The 18,030-nt window shown below is 46.3% G+C and overlaps 1 protein-coding gene across 2 annotated transcripts; it reads left to right on the top strand.

Moving 5' to 3' along the window:
* The first annotated feature begins 223 nt into the window (after window positions 1-223).
* Window positions 224-16,143, top strand: twsg1a (twisted gastrulation BMP signaling modulator 1a). Of its 2 annotated transcripts, none has more exons than XM_035635763.2 (5): window positions 224-742; window positions 2,148-2,312; window positions 10,349-10,448; window positions 14,628-14,888; window positions 15,673-16,143. In XM_035635763.2, exons 2-5 carry the CDS (start codon window positions 2,184-2,186, stop codon window positions 15,852-15,854), a joined length of 672 nt encoding a protein of 223 aa, XP_035491656.2. In that variant the 5' UTR covers window positions 224-742; window positions 2,148-2,183; the 3' UTR covers window positions 15,855-16,143. The 2 variants fall into 2 exon arrangements, with proteins under 2 accessions (XP_035491656.2, XP_035491657.2); XM_035635764.2 differs by lacking the exon at window positions 224-742 and adding an exon at window positions 887-1,042.
* The last annotated feature ends 1,887 nt before the right edge of the window (window positions 16,144-18,030 follow it).

Genomic DNA, 18,030 nt, shown 5'->3' with positions numbered 1-18,030 from the left:
GACACGTGTAAACACACCTGTGGAGTTGAATCGGTTTCTCCTGTGGGCTCCCAACGGGCGCATGTGGGGGGACGCGTCCCCGCGGGGAGGCCGCTCGGCCGCGCAGCTTCCGAATCGGCCTTTTCTCACCTAATGAGCGCACTCACGAGGCCGCAGATAAAGGCCGCAGACAAAGGGGCTGTTTAATAGAGAGAGGGGGGGGGGGGGGGGGCTACTTACAGATCCCACATGGGCTTGGCTACCGATGGGCCGGAATCTTGGCTTATAGGGGGAAATAAAAGGCGGAGAAGATTTTACGCACGGGACTTTTACGCACAGAACTCCTCGGGAAGCGGCTGTAAACGCTATTCTGCACGGGGGTATTTATGGTTTCGGTATCGCACGATCATCCCCCCTTCTTCCGTCAGGACAGTCAGTCAACGAGTGCGTGTGACCCGAGGCCCCCGGTGTGTGTGTGTGTGTGTGTGTGTGTGTTTTCTCTTTCCTCCGCAGACGACGTCCCGGATAGAAAAAATGGAGCGTGTGCCTTTAAGGCGCCCGACCGCCTGTCGCTTTGTGCTGCGGAGACACTGACGCCCTCTGGACACTGTGGACACTTGAGCGGCGGCAGCAGCAACACACACACACACACACACACACATACACACACCATCCTGGAGAAGTTCAAAGAGAAAACAACCTCGCCCCCCCTCCCGGTGGAAAAAAAGACAAAGTCGTGAACTCGTTTGCAGCCTCTTTTGTGGTAAGTTTGTTCCCCCCCCCCCCCCCCAGCGCTTGTTTGGCTTTGTGTGTGTGTGTGTGTGTGTGTGTGTGCGCGCGTGCGTGTGCGCGCGCGTGTGCGCGCGCATCTCGGTGTGGCTGCGTTCGAGCTTTTTAGTCTGGGAGTTAGCGATGAGAAGGTGAAGTGACGCGTTCACGACCGAGCGCGCTCATGTTCCTCACATGCTTTTCTCCGCGGAGGTTGAATGCGCAGCGAGCGAGTGGTGAGGTGGTGGAGGAGCGGGGAGCAGAGGACGTGTATTTGCGTTTTGGACATATATAGGTGAGGGAAGCTGATGTTGCCAGATGTGTGTGTGTTGTGTGTGTCTGACTGTGTGTGTGTGTGTGTGTGTGTGAGATAGAGAGAGAGAGAGAGAGAGAGAGAGAGAGAGAGAGAGAGCAGTTCTGGCCTTGAATGAAATATGAGTCTGACCCCTTTCAGAAATCTGATGTTAACATATGAAAAGCTGCTGATTTCTTCTCTCCCCCCTGTGACAAAGCCGTTGGTTTTCCTTTTCGTGCACAACGCCTTTCCTTCTACTGTTTTTTTTTTCCTGTTAAACAGACCTTTTGTAGACTTGGCGTGTGAGTGTCACCTCTTAGGTTTTTGTTTTACTCTGAAAGTTGCTCAAACTGAAGAAAAGAGGAGCTGGAGTTAAAGAGGAGCAGAATTCTTTTCTCAGAATTCAAGTCTTTATCTTCACCAAAGTGACTTTTAGACATTTGTCCCATCTACTTGTTGCTGCACCCTGAAGCCCCTGGTACAACTAGCAGGCCTGTCACGATAATTACATTTTCGACCTATCGTGCGATACATGAATATGAACTCAATCATTTTTTATATTGACCTCAATAACAGCCATTGTGTCTGCGGGCGTGTTTGTTGACATTGGTCTCGCTGCTTCTGTCCTCTCAGCTGTTTCGCTCGTGGTATGAATAATCATTTTACTGGTTTGGTCTTTAACGTGTCAGAAAATGTGGACTTCTTAGTATTTTTGTCTTAACACAAGTCGAAACTCTCTGGATCACATTTCTCTCGGCAGCAACACAAAGCGCGTAGGAGGACCGACCAATAGGCCCAAACCGCGAGCTCACATGATTCAGTATCAAAAATAGGGCTTCTGAAAATGACAAAAATATCATCTATCGCATAATGTCTGGGACAATACATCACGCAAACAAAAAGTAGTTATCGTGACAGGCCTAACAATAGTATCCTTTCTCTTTTTGTTGTATTTTTGACCCTCTGTTTATCATTTGCTGCTCTGGACTTTCTCCTTCTGTGGAATTTCAGTGATGAGGATTTTGTTTATTTGTCTTTGACCCCCACCCCCCCCCGACCCCCTGGTCTCTGACAAACCCCCTGTCCTTCTGCGATGTTGATGTAGGTGTTTCTCCAGTGTTGGTGCTGGTGAGCCGTCAGGATGAGGCCCGGTCAGCTGATCCTCCCCGCCGCCGCCGCCGCGTTCGTCCTCCTCCTGTCGGGACTGTCCCTGAGCTCCGGCTGCAACAAGGCCCTCTGCGCCAGCGACGTCAGCAAGTGCCTCATTCAGGTAAGAGGGACTTCTGCCGAGGGTTTCACGCTTTGAATTAAGAGCCGCAACCGTTAATCCATTAGTCTTCAAACACTAAATTAATTGCCAACTATTTTGAAAATCTATTAATCGGTTCTAGTAGTTTTTTTACGGGGGAAAAAAGTCATAATTCTTTGATTTCAGCTTCTTGAATGTGAATATGTTCTGGTTTCTTTGCTCGTCTGTGGCAGTAAACTGAATATCTTCGGTGTGTGAACAAAGCAAAACATCATCTTGGCGTTTTGGGAAACACGGACGACATTTTTCGGACATTTTACGGACCAAACAACAAGTCGATTAATTGAGAAATTACTAAAGTGCTACTGTAAATACTCCGGGCGATGAATGTTGAATCCACCCTTCCTTCTCTTACTGACACGCGGCTACGCCCGTTTTCTGACTTGAAGTCTGAGCTGAAGCTTATTTCTTACCCGTCGGATCTATAAATGAACCCAGTGTTCATTTTTGATACCTTCAAAGTTGGAATATGATTAATGGAGTCCTGTCCTCTGGTGTCCAACGGTGATTGAACTACATGGAAATGTGGAGCGCACCTTCGAAACCAAAAAAAAGGATACAACAGACTCCCCGTGTTCCCTGTGGATTTATATTCTGCGTTCGCAGACATACTGTTTTAACCTCTGACGCTTTCTGAGCTCGGCCCATGCGGGTGTGATGACGTTCGTCTTCTCTGCAGATTAAAACAGCACAGTTCGACGTGAACTCCTCCGAGCTCGGGGGCTTCTCGTCCCGCAGCGCCGCTGCAGCTGCTTTGTGTAAACACAGACTGTTATTTCTCCCCGACGAGAACACGAATGAAGCGGCGTTTACGGCTCCAAGTCCAAGTTCAGGCTAAGAACAGAAGCGGAGCAGTCAGAATCTTGTTTTACAAATAAAAAAGAAGCTTTTTAAATCAGCATGAAACTACCGAGGACACGGCTCGAGCCGGGAACTGCAACCTGGAGGGCGGGGGAGAAAAGTCTCAGCTGCTCGGACTTGGTTAAGCGTGTGTGCCAGTTTTGTACAAACGCTGAGAGCAAACGTTCAGCAGTAGCCGAAGTCAAATGAAAAAAATCTGCCCGTGTTCAGAAAGGAGGTGGACGTTTGGAGCCGAGGAACAAAGATGGAATCTGTGTGGTGAAGAATGCAGATACATTCCATCGATAAGCCACTGCGGACGATGTGAATTCATCCCCAGTGGCCGTCCTGTTTCCTACACTCACCTGCTCTCGTGTCCACCTGACGCCGGCTCGTCGCTATGTGTCTGGCTCTGCAAGGTTTTGAATTATTTTCACCATAACCCTTCAGACTTGTTCTGTTTTTTTGACCTGCTATCGTCACATTTTCCCTCGCGTCCGAAGCCCGGGGGGTGACGGGGGGTGAGGGGTGGTACCCCCCCCCCCCCCCGAAGGTGTTGGCCGGTTTTTCCACCACCTGTCAAGTTAAATTTGAGCAAAGAGGCTGCCTGTCGTGTGTGTGTGTGTGTGTGTGTGTGTGTGTGTGTGTGTGTGTGTGTGTGTGTGTGTGTGTGTGTGTGTGTGTGTGTGTGTGTGTGTGTGTGTGTGTGTGTGTGTGTGTGTGTGTGTGTGTGTGTGTGTGTGTGTGTGTGTGTGTTTGTGTGTGTGTGTGTGTGTGTGTGTGGGTGGGTGGGTGGGTGGGTGGGGGTGGGGGTGTGTGTGTGTGTGTGTGTGTGTGTGTGACCTCAAGTCGCTGTTTTGCAGGTAGTCGAGGTCGACCACATTTTAAACAGGCCGGAGAGTCTCGGAGAGTCTCGGCGCAGGACGTTGACTTTGTGTTTAGTTTGGATGTTGGAAACGATGTCAAATTTGAAGTAGAGCTGAAACAACTTGTCGATTGGCAGAAAATGTATCTGCAGCGATTCTGATAATCGGTTGCGTGAATTGCGTGATTGTAAATTCTATATACTTATATACTATTGGACTGATGGCATAAATTTGCATTTAATTCAGTTACCAGAAGACAATTTGGATGTAGGGAACCTGGGTCTTTTGGTGACTCCTTTGACAGTTGTATAGTGAGTTGGTTATGCAGTTTGTTTTCGTCCAAGTTGGACAAAGTAAACTCTTCAAGAGAAACTCATTGTGCAGCAGCCGTTGACAAATGAACGACCTCATTCGTGAGCACAAACATAAATGTACTTTTTTTTAATCACTATTTATTCAGTTAAACATAACTGACCATCGAAAGCAACCAAAGACCCGGAGGCAGGGGACCAGATAGTAAGAGTTACAAAAGAATTTGTCATTTTTATATTTTTGGAAACCTTTGTCTGAAGAGTGAAAACTGATGCTGAGACCACAATGCATCTGGATTATCGCAGGACCCGTTGCCCAAAGACGACACGCAACAGAACCAGAGCTGCAGCGAATGTTTATTGAATCGTCAATCCATCTGCGGATCGATCAGTCCATCTGTCCAAACAAACCTGCAAATTTGACATCCTGAACCTGGAGATTGAAGAAAAAGACAGAGATTTCAAGTTTACCTAAAAGACTTTAAGTCTGTGCGAGAACTACAGTTTCTCTTCAGGGGGGATTTTCACAGTGAATCCTATTAGTGAGTCTTTATTTTCTGCCTTATTTTTGGGGAGGGGGGGGGACGACACAAACTTGTTGCTGGCAAACGACAAACATCTGTCCCTTCTGGCTTCAATTTCAGTTTAAAAAAAGAAAAGAAAAGACAATTCAAACATCCTGCTATCAGCGGCACATCTGCGGCTCGGCGTCCTTCTTCTCCACTTCCGGGTGGCTTGTTTCGCCCCCCCGATGAATCACTGCCCGGGACAACGGGCTCCGCCGCTTCCGCGACCCCGCCGACACCGGCCCGCTAGCTGTCAGCGGCGAGAGTGATGGTGCGTGTGCCGTGAAGGAGAAACTTCCTGTCCGCCTCTCGTTTGTTGCAAGCACCGCGTTGGCTCGTGATTGGTGGGGTCTGCCGTCCGACACTCGCTCCTTTTACGCTCTGCTGCCATCTCGGGTCATTTGTCTGAATTCCCCCGAAACCCCCGAGGGGTGAGGAGAACATGAGAGGAAGAGGGGGAGGGAGGGAGGGGAGGCGAAGGTCAGGAGGAGGTGTGCGAGGGGGGGGGTCTGTACAATGTACAGTGAAGTGTGCAGAGATCCTCTGTGTCCAGACCGAGGCCGCTCCGCAGGGCGGGGCGGCACATTCGAATGGAGAACGCAGCGGCGGCGGCGGCGGCGGCGGCGGTCGCATGTTCCACTTCCTCTGCAGAGTGGCTTTTGTCTCTTTGGGCTGCCGAGATTTGACTGATGACAGCGGTTTCCTTCTTTAAGTAGCGAGAGACAGAGAGACAGAGAGAGAAGCCTAACAAGAGCCGCCCCCATCCATCTGACCGAGGAAGTTGTTTTCGAGGCGGCGGCGGAAGGTTGTCGCAGTTTGTCCGTCGCGTCGTTTTTATTGGCCGTTCATTCTGTCAAGTGTCAGGAAGTACGAGTGTCCCGGGGACGCTTCCGTTCGCACACCGACAAACACGTGGAGTTCAGGGCCACGCGAGGTGGAGGAGAGCGGCAAGCGGCTTGGAACAAATGATTAGGTCGCCGTTCATTTCTATTTGGCGCCGCAAAGTCAAGAAGAAGGCCCTTTGCGTCTTTTCTGGATGCAACTTGAGGTTTTGCCTCTGGTGCAATTTAGTTTAGTTGATTTATTCAGTTTAAGGGGGCGACCGGCTGAAGAAGTAAGAAGAGAAGTTTTCCACTCGGTTTCGCTCAAAATGAAAAGGAAAAGTTGGCCATTTCATGGGAAATGCACCGAGCATCACTGCTAAACCCACAAACATGAAGCTAGCGCCACGGGACCGTTAGCTTAGCGTAGCATAAAGGCCGACAGCGGGTCTGGCACAAGTTGAATGACACGTGAAAGGACCCCCACTCTTTCCACGTAAGACCCCAAAACCCACAGATTCAGAGGAAACGCCTCTGTGTGGTCAATTTGTGCCACAGTGTGTTATAGATTAGTTCTTTGTCTTTGTGGTCAATACAATGTGTCTTTTTAATCATAACTTACATATTTTAATCGATACACAAGCAGATTTGTAAAAAATTATATGTGAATACAAAATATTTCTTGACCTAGCAACAGTTTATCCATCCAACGTACGCGACACAGGAAGTCGACTGAGAAGAGGCTAAAGGTCGATGTGTTATTTCTATGTTCACGATTGTTGATTAAACAAATATAGTTTTTAAAAAGTGAATTTCAGGAAGTGTTGGTTGGCAGAGTATATCAACTTATTAACTTTGGATGGAGCCAGGCTAGCTTCCCCCTCTGTTTCCAGCATTTATGCTAAGCTAAGCTAAACTTTGGACATGGTAACAGTTAATACTAATAATAATAATAATGTTATTTATATGGCACCTTCCAGAAGTAGCTTCACAACGTGCTTTCACAAAAACATACAAATCACAGACAATTGGCAGTATTCACCGGCTATGCTAGCCTATGCTATGCTAGGACAAGCTAGGCTAGGCTAGGCTAGGCGAACAGCCTCTCTGCTCCATGTGACACCTATTCTGTTTCCATGAGATGGTTTCAAAAAAAGAAGAAGCTTTTCTTCTTCTTCTTTTCTTTTTTTCTGTGTGAAATACGAGACACGCCCGTTCTCCTTCTGTCCCGCGGGCGTCCGTTTAGCTCGATATAATTCCACCTCTGAGAGTCATAATTACTCCCGGGATCAGACGCCGATCGGAGGTTCGGGGGATCGGGAGGCCGGTGATTAAGTCGAGCCGCGCGCGGTTTTGCAAATCCCTCCCCGGTGAGTCACCGAGAGTCTCCCGTCGTCGCCGAGACTGTTTGTGTGCAGGAGAAGACGTCCGCAGAGATATCAAAGATGAGTGTAATGTGGGGGGGGGGGGGGGGGGCGAGAGTTTAAAAAGTAAGAGGGGGAAAAACAAGGGAGGAATGGACGGGGGGAAAGTGCAGTTGGCTCGGGGGGGGTGGCCATGTTCTGTTCTCCAGGTGTTTTCTTTTCCCTCCCTCCTCCCGTTGCTCCCCCACCGCCCCCCCCAGTCGTGGTGACCTTGACTCGGAGGAATGTGCTCCCTGTGCAGAGAGAGAGAGGAACTCCTCTGGCAGTCTCACCCACTTTTCAAATTCTCGTCTCTCTCTCTCCGTCTCTCTCGTCTCTCTCGTCTCTCTCCGTCTCTCTCTCTCTCCGTCTCTCTCGTCTCTCTCGTCTCTCTCCGTCTCTCTCTCTCTCCGTCTCTCTCCGTCTCTCTCCGTCTCTCTCGTCTCTCTCTCTCTCCGTCTCTCTCCGTCTCTCTCGTCTCTCTCGTCTCTCTCTCGTCTCTCTCCGTCTCTCTCGTCTCTCTCCGTCTCTCTCGTCTCTCTCCATCTCTCTCGTCTCTCTCGTCTCTCTCTCGTCTCTCTCCGTCTCTCTCGTCTCTCTCCGTCTCTCTCGTCTCTCTCCGTCTCTCTCCGTCTCTCTCCGTCTCTCTCGTCTCTCTCTCGTCTCTCTCCGTCTCTCTCGTCTCTCTCCGTCTCTCTCGTCTCTCTCCATCTCTCTCGTCTCTCTCGTCTCTCTCCGTCTCTCTCCGTCTCTCTCGTCTCTCTCCGTCTCTCTCGTCTCTCTCCGTCTCTCTCGTCTCTCTCGTCTCTCTCCGTCTCTCTCGTCTCTCTCCGTCTCTCTCGTCTCCTCTCCGTCTCTCTCCGTCTCTCTCTCGTCTCTCTCCGTCTCTCTCGTCTCTCTCGTCTCTCTCCGTCTCTCTCCGTCTCTCTCCGTCTCTCTCGTCTCTCTCCGTCTCCTCTCCGTCTCTCTCGTCTCTCCGTCTCTCTCCGTCTCTCTCGTCTCTCTCCGTCTCTCTCCGTCTCTCTCGTCTCTCTCCGTCTCTCTCCGTCTCTCTCCGTCTCTCTCCGTCCCCCCGAGACGAGTTGATCCTGAGCCGAGGAATGAGGCCTTGTTTTCTTTCTTGGTAGTGTTTCGTCTTGTGAAGGAGTTGTCGGAGGTCTGTGCGTTTGGATGTTTGCAGAAAGAAAAGAATGTAGTTGTCCTTCTACAAAAAGCAAGTGACACTTATATTTACACTTTTCAGTATAAAAGACCACTGGAACACGGGATACATACACACTTCATACACCTAGATATATATAATAATAAAAATATAAATACATTAAAACACGCATCTCTGCTGCTACGGTTACGCCTGTCGTCCACCTAAAATGGAGAAGTTTGGAAATGCTGCTCGTCCCATTTTAGATTGAAAACTCTGGCGATGCGTTGTCGTATGGACGGGCAGAAACGGAGACGCTAGGAAAAACAATGATGTAGTCTTTCTCGTAAACCTTAAGTGTCAGAGACAGTTCTACCTTGTCGTAGGTCCAAGAAAAGAAGTCCCTCGTCTTAGGTTTTTACCATAAATGTTTCCCGTATTAATATTTTCTGCAACTCAGCAACCGACCGCAGAGTAGACAAAGATTGTTACTGGTACGGAGTCGAAACTGCTCGTCTGGACGAGGACCGTTTCAGTTTGAGACCCAGTTTTTTAGAAACTAAAACGTAGTAGTACACACTTACACCACTGAAGTATAACTGCAGTATCTATGATGACTCCTCCGTACTGTAGCTTTTATCATGAGCAGGCTCCTGGAGTCAAAATGTAGTTCCAGATTTGCGGTCACAGTTATCTGGATTCATTGTTGGGTCAATGGGGCCCAGACACAGATTCGTGCCCCGGGGCCCCTCAGGACGTTAATCCAGCCAATGGCTGTACCGGGTGTGTCATGGCTGCACACGTGACACTTGACTCCCTGCAGACATGACCTGGTTTTGACCTGGTGAAACGATAAGGAACGATAACACATGAACAGAACAGCTCCGGACAGCCTGATCGTCTGAAAGACTTGAATCTTCCGTTGGTCTCCAAAGACTTGCTACCTGCTCATTCATTCAGGAGCTTCTTCTTCTGCTGCAGCGTAAAAGAAAGATAATAATTCATGTGTTAGAACGTTAACATGTCAGAACCTGCCACGGATGGAGGTGCAGTGGAGGTCTACTGTATTTTTTTTTCTTTTGCGGAGTTATCACAGAGTCTGTTCTGTGGACGCGATGACATACTTGGAGAAATACCACCGGCGCTGCGTACAGTTGCTCTGTCGTGTAAATATGGCTTGTGTGTAATAGTTACTGTATGTGTGAGAAAACCTGCTGTTTTAATGGCAGGTCTCTGGTTTGTACAGTTTAGTCTACATGTTGTCTTCTGCCTACATGTGTGATGCACCTGTCCGATCTGGGTCTTTTATTTCATAATTATTCCGTGTGATTTTAATGCAACACGATTACAGATTACAATTTTAATGAAAGGGTATATGAGAAAACTTAAATTAAAAAGATTGTGGAAACAATTTTTTTACTTCCTTGTATTCAACCTATTGTTCATTTACTCATTATGGTTTATATATACACACACACATACATAATATAATATGAAAATTCATGCTTTTTACACCTGGGGCCTCACAGACAAAAAAAACCCCATTCCAACAACAGTTATATATATATATATACATATAACTTATTGGTGTGGTGTTCCTGAATTTGTTGTGTGGTAACTTTAGAGTCATTTTCAAATTGCTTCAAATCATTGTACCACAGCTATAATAATATACATATTAGGGAAGGACAAAAAGAATATTTAAAGGAAAAACTAGATTTTTTTTTAAATTCGTGGCCATTGTCAATCAAACAAATTCATTCCCTGGTCTAGAGCTTAAATGTGCTAGAATATACCAAGAAAGTATCATATTTCATGTACTTGTCCTCCTGCCTTTACACTTTTGTGCTGCTGCCAAAACTCCTGTGTTAATCAACAATTAAAACAAAAATTGAAGCGAAACAAAAATGATTGAATCAAATTTTCAGGCTATCAAACTGCATATGGTATTATTCACTATATTTTGCGTTGAGGATCGGCGATGATGATCCCTGTGTTGTTATGTCTTTGTGTTTTTTGCTGACGCGTCTCTGTGCTGTCGTCCTGCAGGAGCTGTGCCAGTGTCGTCCGACCGACGGGAACTGCTCCTGCTGTAAGGAGTGCATGCTGTGCCTGGGGAACCTCTGGGAAGAGTGCTGCGACTGCGTGGGTGAGTGCAGCCACTCATTTGTCGGCAACACATTTTTCCGAGCTGACAGTGAGATAAGTCTGTATTGTTTTGCGCTTGAAAAAACGTAAACACGCCCCTGTTCCACAGTGACTCGCGCTCGACCAATCGTGACTCAGTCTCAGATGTCAATCGTGAATCAGTCTCAGATGTCAATCGTGAATCGTGTTTCCCCCTTTTTTTTATACGATCAAATTCTTAAAACCAAACTTGACCAAACTTGGACATGCATCAGTGTGATAAGAACTAAATAAAATGACAGGAACAATCATTGGGAAAACATTTTTTTAGTTTGGCCAATGTCCCATCCGCTAGAATGGAGGAGGCGGGGTTTATGACCTACACCGTAGCCAGCCACCAGGGGCCGATCCAGATGTTTTGACCTCACTTTTGTGGCGCTGTGACGTCGTCCGCCTTCATACACAGTATAGGGTTCAGCAGGTCACGTGACCGGTGACGACTGCTGAGCTGAACATCTGTAAAAGACATCGGTGCCAGCGAGTATTGATTTAAAGCAGAAAGCACGCGGGGCATGAGACCAGAGAGAAATACGCGGGCCCCTGAAATAAAATTACATTTCTCTGCCTTGCTTTGTTGTGTGTGTATCTAATCTTTTCAAGATGCAAGGCAGCACATTAAACCCTCTCGTGCGAGTGCGCACGAGAAGGTGGTTGGGCCGACTTCACCGAGGCCATGAGAATCCGCCGGTTGGCGGTTAGGATGGCAAAGACCAGAGCGACTCCCTGGGAGTTAAAAGAGAGGAATGTTTTTGGGGTTGAGCGGTCAGAGTTAGCAGTGAGCGGCGAAAGGTCGATGGTTGTTTTAATTGATTCAGAAATGGGCGGGGCCAAACAATGAGCAGCAACGTGAGCCGGCGCCTGTTTGCAGAACGTGCGATCTCAGTTCATTTAGTATCCACGTTCAATTTCAAGGTATTGTTTTCTCATTCGGTAACTGTGACCTAAAGTCAAATTTCTAGATTCATTTGTTCAGCATTAAATATATATATATATATATATATATATATATAAATTAAAATATATATATATATATATTTATTTTTTTTATTTTTTTTAAGGATACGTAGTGACAGGTTCTGTTCAAGGCTTATTGTCCCAAAATTGATTTGCAGCCAGTGGATCGCGTCCATCCACAATGACAACATCACTGAAAACAAGAACTAAAAGTTCATGCCAAGTACAAAGGTGCCAATCTCCTTTGTTAACATCCATTTCATATATCAACCATATCTCATAACCCTGAATTAGATGAGATTAAAATTCGTTATTGTATCTAACCAGCCACCAATTGCTCATAAATATACATAAAAATGAACAGAAGCCCTTTTTTTAAAACATTCTCAGCTCTATGGGAATAGGAGCTTGTTTATAATCGATAATACATTTGCACACAGCTATAAACACATTTGAAGTTTTTGTTTTAAAAATGATGACCTCACCCGTACAGACTTATTTTACACGATTACAAGTAGCCTCCACTTCTGGAAACCTTGTGTGTTATACACCTTATACGTTTTTTTTAATATGCTGCTTATAAATGCTTCATCTAGGGGAAGTTAAAGTGTTGCCGAATGAACGGATAAAGAATTTACCAATGAGACGATGGAGTCAGAAAAGCCGACACGCAGAATCTTTGGTATGATGTCAGTGATCAATAACATATCACTACTGTCTATAGTTTTCATGGGTCTGGTCATGTTCTCTCTTGTCGCGTCACCGCCGAGCACTTTCTCTCTGTGAGCGGCCGGCGAGAGAAAACGAGATTGCGTCTTCCATCAACTAGGCAGTCTGAGAGACGCGCACGGTTTTAAAAGAGCAACCGGTTGGTTCGGGGGCCGCCGGCGCTCTGATACAAGATGAGCGTGAGGTGAGTGACTCCAGATACAGACACGCGTCTCTGAGGAGGTGACGATGTGGCGGTTGATGCCAAGCAGAGGCCGGGAGGCGGCTCATCGAGGGCGCGGGGAATTAAAGGAATATGGTCCCGGCTAAGTAGCACCTACACGCGGACGGGGAGTGACGAGGTCTTCCGGAGGATCAAAGGGTGAGGAGGGCAGGAACTTTAATGAGGCAGCGTGTTTTGGGGTTTTCTGTCCGTCAGTTCCATTCTCATAAGCCGGATAACTCAGGAACGCCCCAAGGGAATTTGCGCTTTTTATATTTCCATATAGTCCAGGACAACTACTTTTTAGTTTCATGTGTTGTACAAAAATTCTCACAACTTTTCCTGGTTGGTTCACATTTCTCCTTAGCCATGTTTTGTCTTACACTATATATATATATATATATATGTGTGTGTGTGTGTATATATATATATAACACAATGTATATCAATATGCAGTGTAGTCGTGTGTGAAAGTGTTTTTCGGTTTATTGTGAAACGGTCTTGGGGTTCGGAGGACGTCTGCTCAGCTGGGTAGTCCGCTCTGCCGAAAGAATGCGGCCCCATGCGTCCCGGACCTCCCCCTCCCCCCCCCAAGGTGGTCCGAGCGATCGGATCTCGAAATGTGTCTCGGGTGCGTTCACACCCGTCCTAAGAGCCTGTTGCCAGATCACCTCAGACAGATACGAGGTGAGCTGTCCGCTTGTTACCAGATCACCTTACAGACAGATGTTGATACCAGGTCTGAACAGGGCCCCTCTGACTGCGATAAAGGAGGAGGGCTGGTGGGGGTTTGGCACCACATACTCCTCCTGCACACCAGCCTGCTCTCAGATCAGCTATGACGGACAGATATTGCTGTGTGAGCCGACAAGGAGGCTTTATTAAAGCCCTTTCATGTGGAACACAAATACAAGCATCTGACACTGAGCGTTTAACTCACTGCTCCTGCTCCGCAGATGTTAACGCAGTGGAGTTTGTCCTCCCCGACAGTTTCTTTTTTGACAAAAGCCCTGCTGACTCCCCTGTAGCTCGGAGCAAGTATATATATTTTTCCTCTTCGTACAGCGCTAACCTTAGGACCATTTTGAGTAAGTTTCCACTCTAAACATGTTATCTGCGCCAAACGCTGGCGACTTTGAAGTGTGTATCCGCGAGTGGTTAGGGCAGCCCGGCGGAGGAGCGGCGGGGGGAGAGAGGACAGTTTGTATTTTGCTAGATGGAGGGAGGGCGGGAGGACGCGGAGGGAGGACCCGTGTGGACGGCTTTATCGGAAACAGCTGCTCCGGCTCGGCGTTCAGCATCGGTTTGTAATCCAACTCCTCCGTCGGACTCCGTTCCTCGTTAGATGATTTAACCATTAGCTGTAATTCATTTGGACTCATTTAACGGGTTAGGGAGATAATATCTGAGGATGTGGGGACTTTGTCAAGTCATTACTACCGTAGTTGGAAATGAAATGAGGTGTTAAAAGAGACCCCTGATGGAGTCAGGGTACTCGTCGACTGTGGTGTGGTTTCACAGAACTGCCCTCGTGACCACAAATCACATGGGGGAACAATTTGACTGTTAAACATGTGTATTTTGAGTAAAATTATGATTCACAAATAAACCCCCCCGGCTTTTCCACTGCGCTTCAAGGGTCAGTCTGCTGAACTTGAGAAGAAGTGGAAGTTTACAATTATGTCCATACAACATCTTTTTTAGTTTGTACTAATGACATACATATTACACTTGTTGGGTCTCATATTTTTCAGACTAAATATCTTAAATTTGAGTGTTTCTCACCAGAATTGCACAGGAGGAGGCCATTTGCAAAGCAAATATACATATTTTTGTATATAATAAAATAATAAAAAATAAAATAAATCTTAATTTTAAATAATCTAATAGAGATTTGAAAGTTTCTCTACTTCGAAAATATTTTTGGTTGTAACCTAATGCTTGGTTAGTGTGGTTTGGTTTGGTTTGTGAAATTACTATGTCAGTATTCAGTTCTGTTGAAATATGTTAGATAGGAATCCTGTGTTAATAGTGACATAATTTCTGGAAATATAGATGTTGCTTTTTGAAATTTTTAAATGACATAACAAACCACATTTTATTCCCCTGCATTGTATTTGAAATCTCAACATATTTGATGAATACCAAGACCTGCTCAACAAAAACAAAACCATGCGATTGGCTGAAATAGTTTTTTAACACTCTGGACTTACTGACTCTTCAACGTCCTCCCCCTCCGTGTCTTTGTTTTGTCAGGGATGTGTAACCCCAAGAACTACAGCGACTCTCCGGCCACGTCCAAGAGCACCGTGGAGGAGCTCCACCGCCCGATCCCGTCGCTGTTCCGCGCCCTCACGGAGGGCGACGCGCCGATCAACATGATGGTCGTGTCCTTCCCCGTCGCCGAGGAGCTCTCCCACCACGAGAACCTGGTGTCCTTCCTGGAGTCCCTCGACAACCAGCCCCAGAACGTGTCCGTGCCCGGCAACAGCATCCACGCCAGCTACGACACCCAAGGTAACGTCAGACTTGTCAGTTAATTGTGAAAAAATTCCCGGTCTAAAACATTAAACTTTTTACCCCGCAACATGTATTTGACACCTTTTGTCACTCGTTTCACTGCAGATTCAGATTTAATACGCACAACACACATGACAGCCTCTAATGAGGCATTATTACACTTTCAACTAAGTAGCAACAACTTTAAAACACGCGTTAATGTATCGGTGATATGTCTTTGTCACTTGCTCTTCGATAATCTGCTGCCTCACATCGGTTGTGTCATTGCGTCACATCCACAGTTTTCTGGTCCTCTCTGGTCCAGTCAAATTTTAATAAAATCAGGCCCGTCCCATAGCAGACTACGAAGTTTGGAGCTGAGACCAATTCAGCTTGGATCAGATTTTCTTCGTTTCAGAGCAACATTGCTGCCAGAAGAAGGGAACTGTAACTTGGGTTGAAAGTGGGGGGTTTTTTTGCTGCCATTTTCTATTTTCATGTGCGTCTGTTTTGGCTCTTTCTCTCTCTCTCTCTCTCCCTCTCTCCCTCTCTAAACCAGCCCGATTTGCTATAAAGGCTCATAATAATAGGAGCGTTTCAAGCAGAGTCGAGCAATTAACTCATTAAACCCACCAAAACATATGGTCGCACTTATTTGCAGCAAATTCTTTTCACCCCTGAAGTAAAAGTAGGAACCTTGAGGCTTAAAGGTAATTACTTGGGAGAGATGGCGCTTGTTTCCACAAACCACATTCACTGGATTCTGTGACTCACGTCTCTGTGCCCCTTTTTTTGGTTGCAGAGAACATGTGCACCGTCGTGTACTTCGACGACTGCGTGTCCATCCGCCAGTGCAAATTTTACTGCGAGTCAATGGGAGGATCCAAGTACCGCTGGTTCCACAACGCCTGCTGCCAATGCATCGGACCCGAGTGCGTGGACTACGGCAGCAAGGCCGTGAAGTGCATGAACTGTCTCTTCTGAAGCCCCTGGGGCACACGTTGGTACCAAATGTCTGTGCGACACCAGAGGACTGAGGGCGGAGGAAAGCTAGGACTATCATGTGTTATCTTGTAAAATACCCCCCCTACAACCCTCCCTCCCACCCCCTGCAAATTGTTTTTATTCTGCTGTTATATTTCACTGTATATTTTTAGATATGTTTTCAATAGTGTTTTTTTTACTAGAGGTGTATATGAGTAATGTATTTTTACAATCGTGATCTGCTACATCCCGGTCTCATGCCAAATAAAGAAAAGTTTGGTGACGTGGACTGCTTTGTGTCAGAGAACTAGGATTCATATTTTGAATATCTTCTCTTTATATATTATGTTATGTATGAAAAAAAAAAAAGTGTAAAGCACGAGTGGAAGAGTAAATGTTTGTCTTCTCCGTTGCCCGTCTCCCGCTCTAATCTTAGCCCAGTGTTGCCTGACTCAGGAAACACATCATTTCCTGGGGAAACAAAGTTGTCATTATACCCCTCAGGTCCACAGGTGTCCCGGTGCTCACTGACCGTCTCATGCAAGCGAAGGGGGGAAAGAGGAACATTTTCTCGATGCCAATCTCTCGCCCGCCGCACACAAATAGTCTTTGTGATGGCCAGTGCGTTTTTTTCAAAGGGCAGCAGGGTGCCATATCACTGATTCTGTTCCCAATTGGCATGCAACAGCCGTTTGCGCAGACTAATGTGCCAGACGCACAATGAGAGCTTGTTTGTCTGGGGGTTTGTTTTCGTGTTTTTTTTCCCCCCAATGATTTTTTTAATCATGACCTCATTTTGCCACTGCAGCTGTGGGTTTGGAGCAAGACGGAGCCAACAAAGATCAGAGGGACCAGTGGTGGAACAAGCACTGTATTCAGATCCTTTTAATTAAGTCAAAAGTATTAACGCGGTAATGGAAAAACACTCCTTTACATGGAAACGTCGCGCATGAAATAACCTGCATGCACAAAGAAAACCTACTTCTCATGTCAAAATAAAAGTATTCCTTTTTCCTGTGGCTGATTCTATCAGACGTTATCTGATTTGTCGATGCTGATGCCTCAGGGAGAAAGCAGCAGTTTAATGTTGCAGGTGCTCAAGGTGGAGTTTTAACTTCTTCATTTTCCATCGGATAGTTTAGTCCAGATCAATCGCAGAGGACGTGAGATTATTTAATGGGAGAGGAAAGAAGAAAAAGTTCTGATACACAAATAAATGTTAGGTTTTTATTTAATTTTGAATGTTTAATTCTGGGTTTCAAACAGTTATTGAAATGACACACGCGACTGGGTTTAGACGAGAAATCTTTGTTTGGTGGGACAACTCGAGAGACGTCTGAAATAGGACCCCATAATACACACTAATTTTCTGTAATGGGTCACAAGCCACAAAAGGTTGGACACCACTCGGGTTGTAATCCCTCACAATGTGGTGAATTTCATGTGCACATAGCCGTGAAATAAATATAAGTGTAATGCTGCACAAAATGGAAAAATATACTCAAAAGGACATCTTAAAATGGTCTACTTGAGGAACCTAGTCACTCTCCACGACTGCAGATGACTAATGTGTTGCATGTGTTTGAGGATGACCACCAAGTCCCTCCGGGTCCAACCACAGCGTTTTGGGAAAGTACACATGAGTCAGAATAACAAGCGGTTTCACCAAATTTAGATGTATATGGAGACTTTTCCAGAGATTGTTTGACAGTTTCTCTTGTACAGCAGCGGGGGGGGGCTCGAGGTTGAGATCAAAACGATCACCACAGCCTAAACATCCTTAGTGAATTCCAGATCATCCTTGGCCGAGGGAACCCCCAGTAGACTATACATTTGTGGTCAAAAGGCCTTTCGAGGAGAAGGATCTGTCTGTCTGTCTGCAGACCACTGGAGCTGTGGAGCTCCACAGCTAGACCGGAAACACGTGACCTCCATACAATGAGGAAGTAGCTGGGTGTTTTTCGTTTTATTTCTATAAGGAGACCCAAATGAGTGTTATTAAATGCTTTTTCAATTTCTTAGACAAACTAACGTAATTGAGTAGATATGAGAGATTTTTTTGTTTTGTTTTTATTATTATTTTGATGTAGTAAATGATAGCGCTGTTGATTCACACGCCACACCAGTTGGTGGCGGTAATGCTCAAATTTGTTTGTTTTCCAACCGCCAAAAAAGA

The sequence above is a fragment of the Scophthalmus maximus genome, chromosome 5 (assembly GCF_022379125.1).
Source record: "Scophthalmus maximus strain ysfricsl-2021 chromosome 5, ASM2237912v1, whole genome shotgun sequence".
Classification (NCBI taxonomy): Eukaryota; Metazoa; Chordata; class Actinopteri; order Pleuronectiformes; family Scophthalmidae; genus Scophthalmus; species Scophthalmus maximus.
This window is presented reverse-complemented; position numbering and strand designations above follow the sequence as displayed.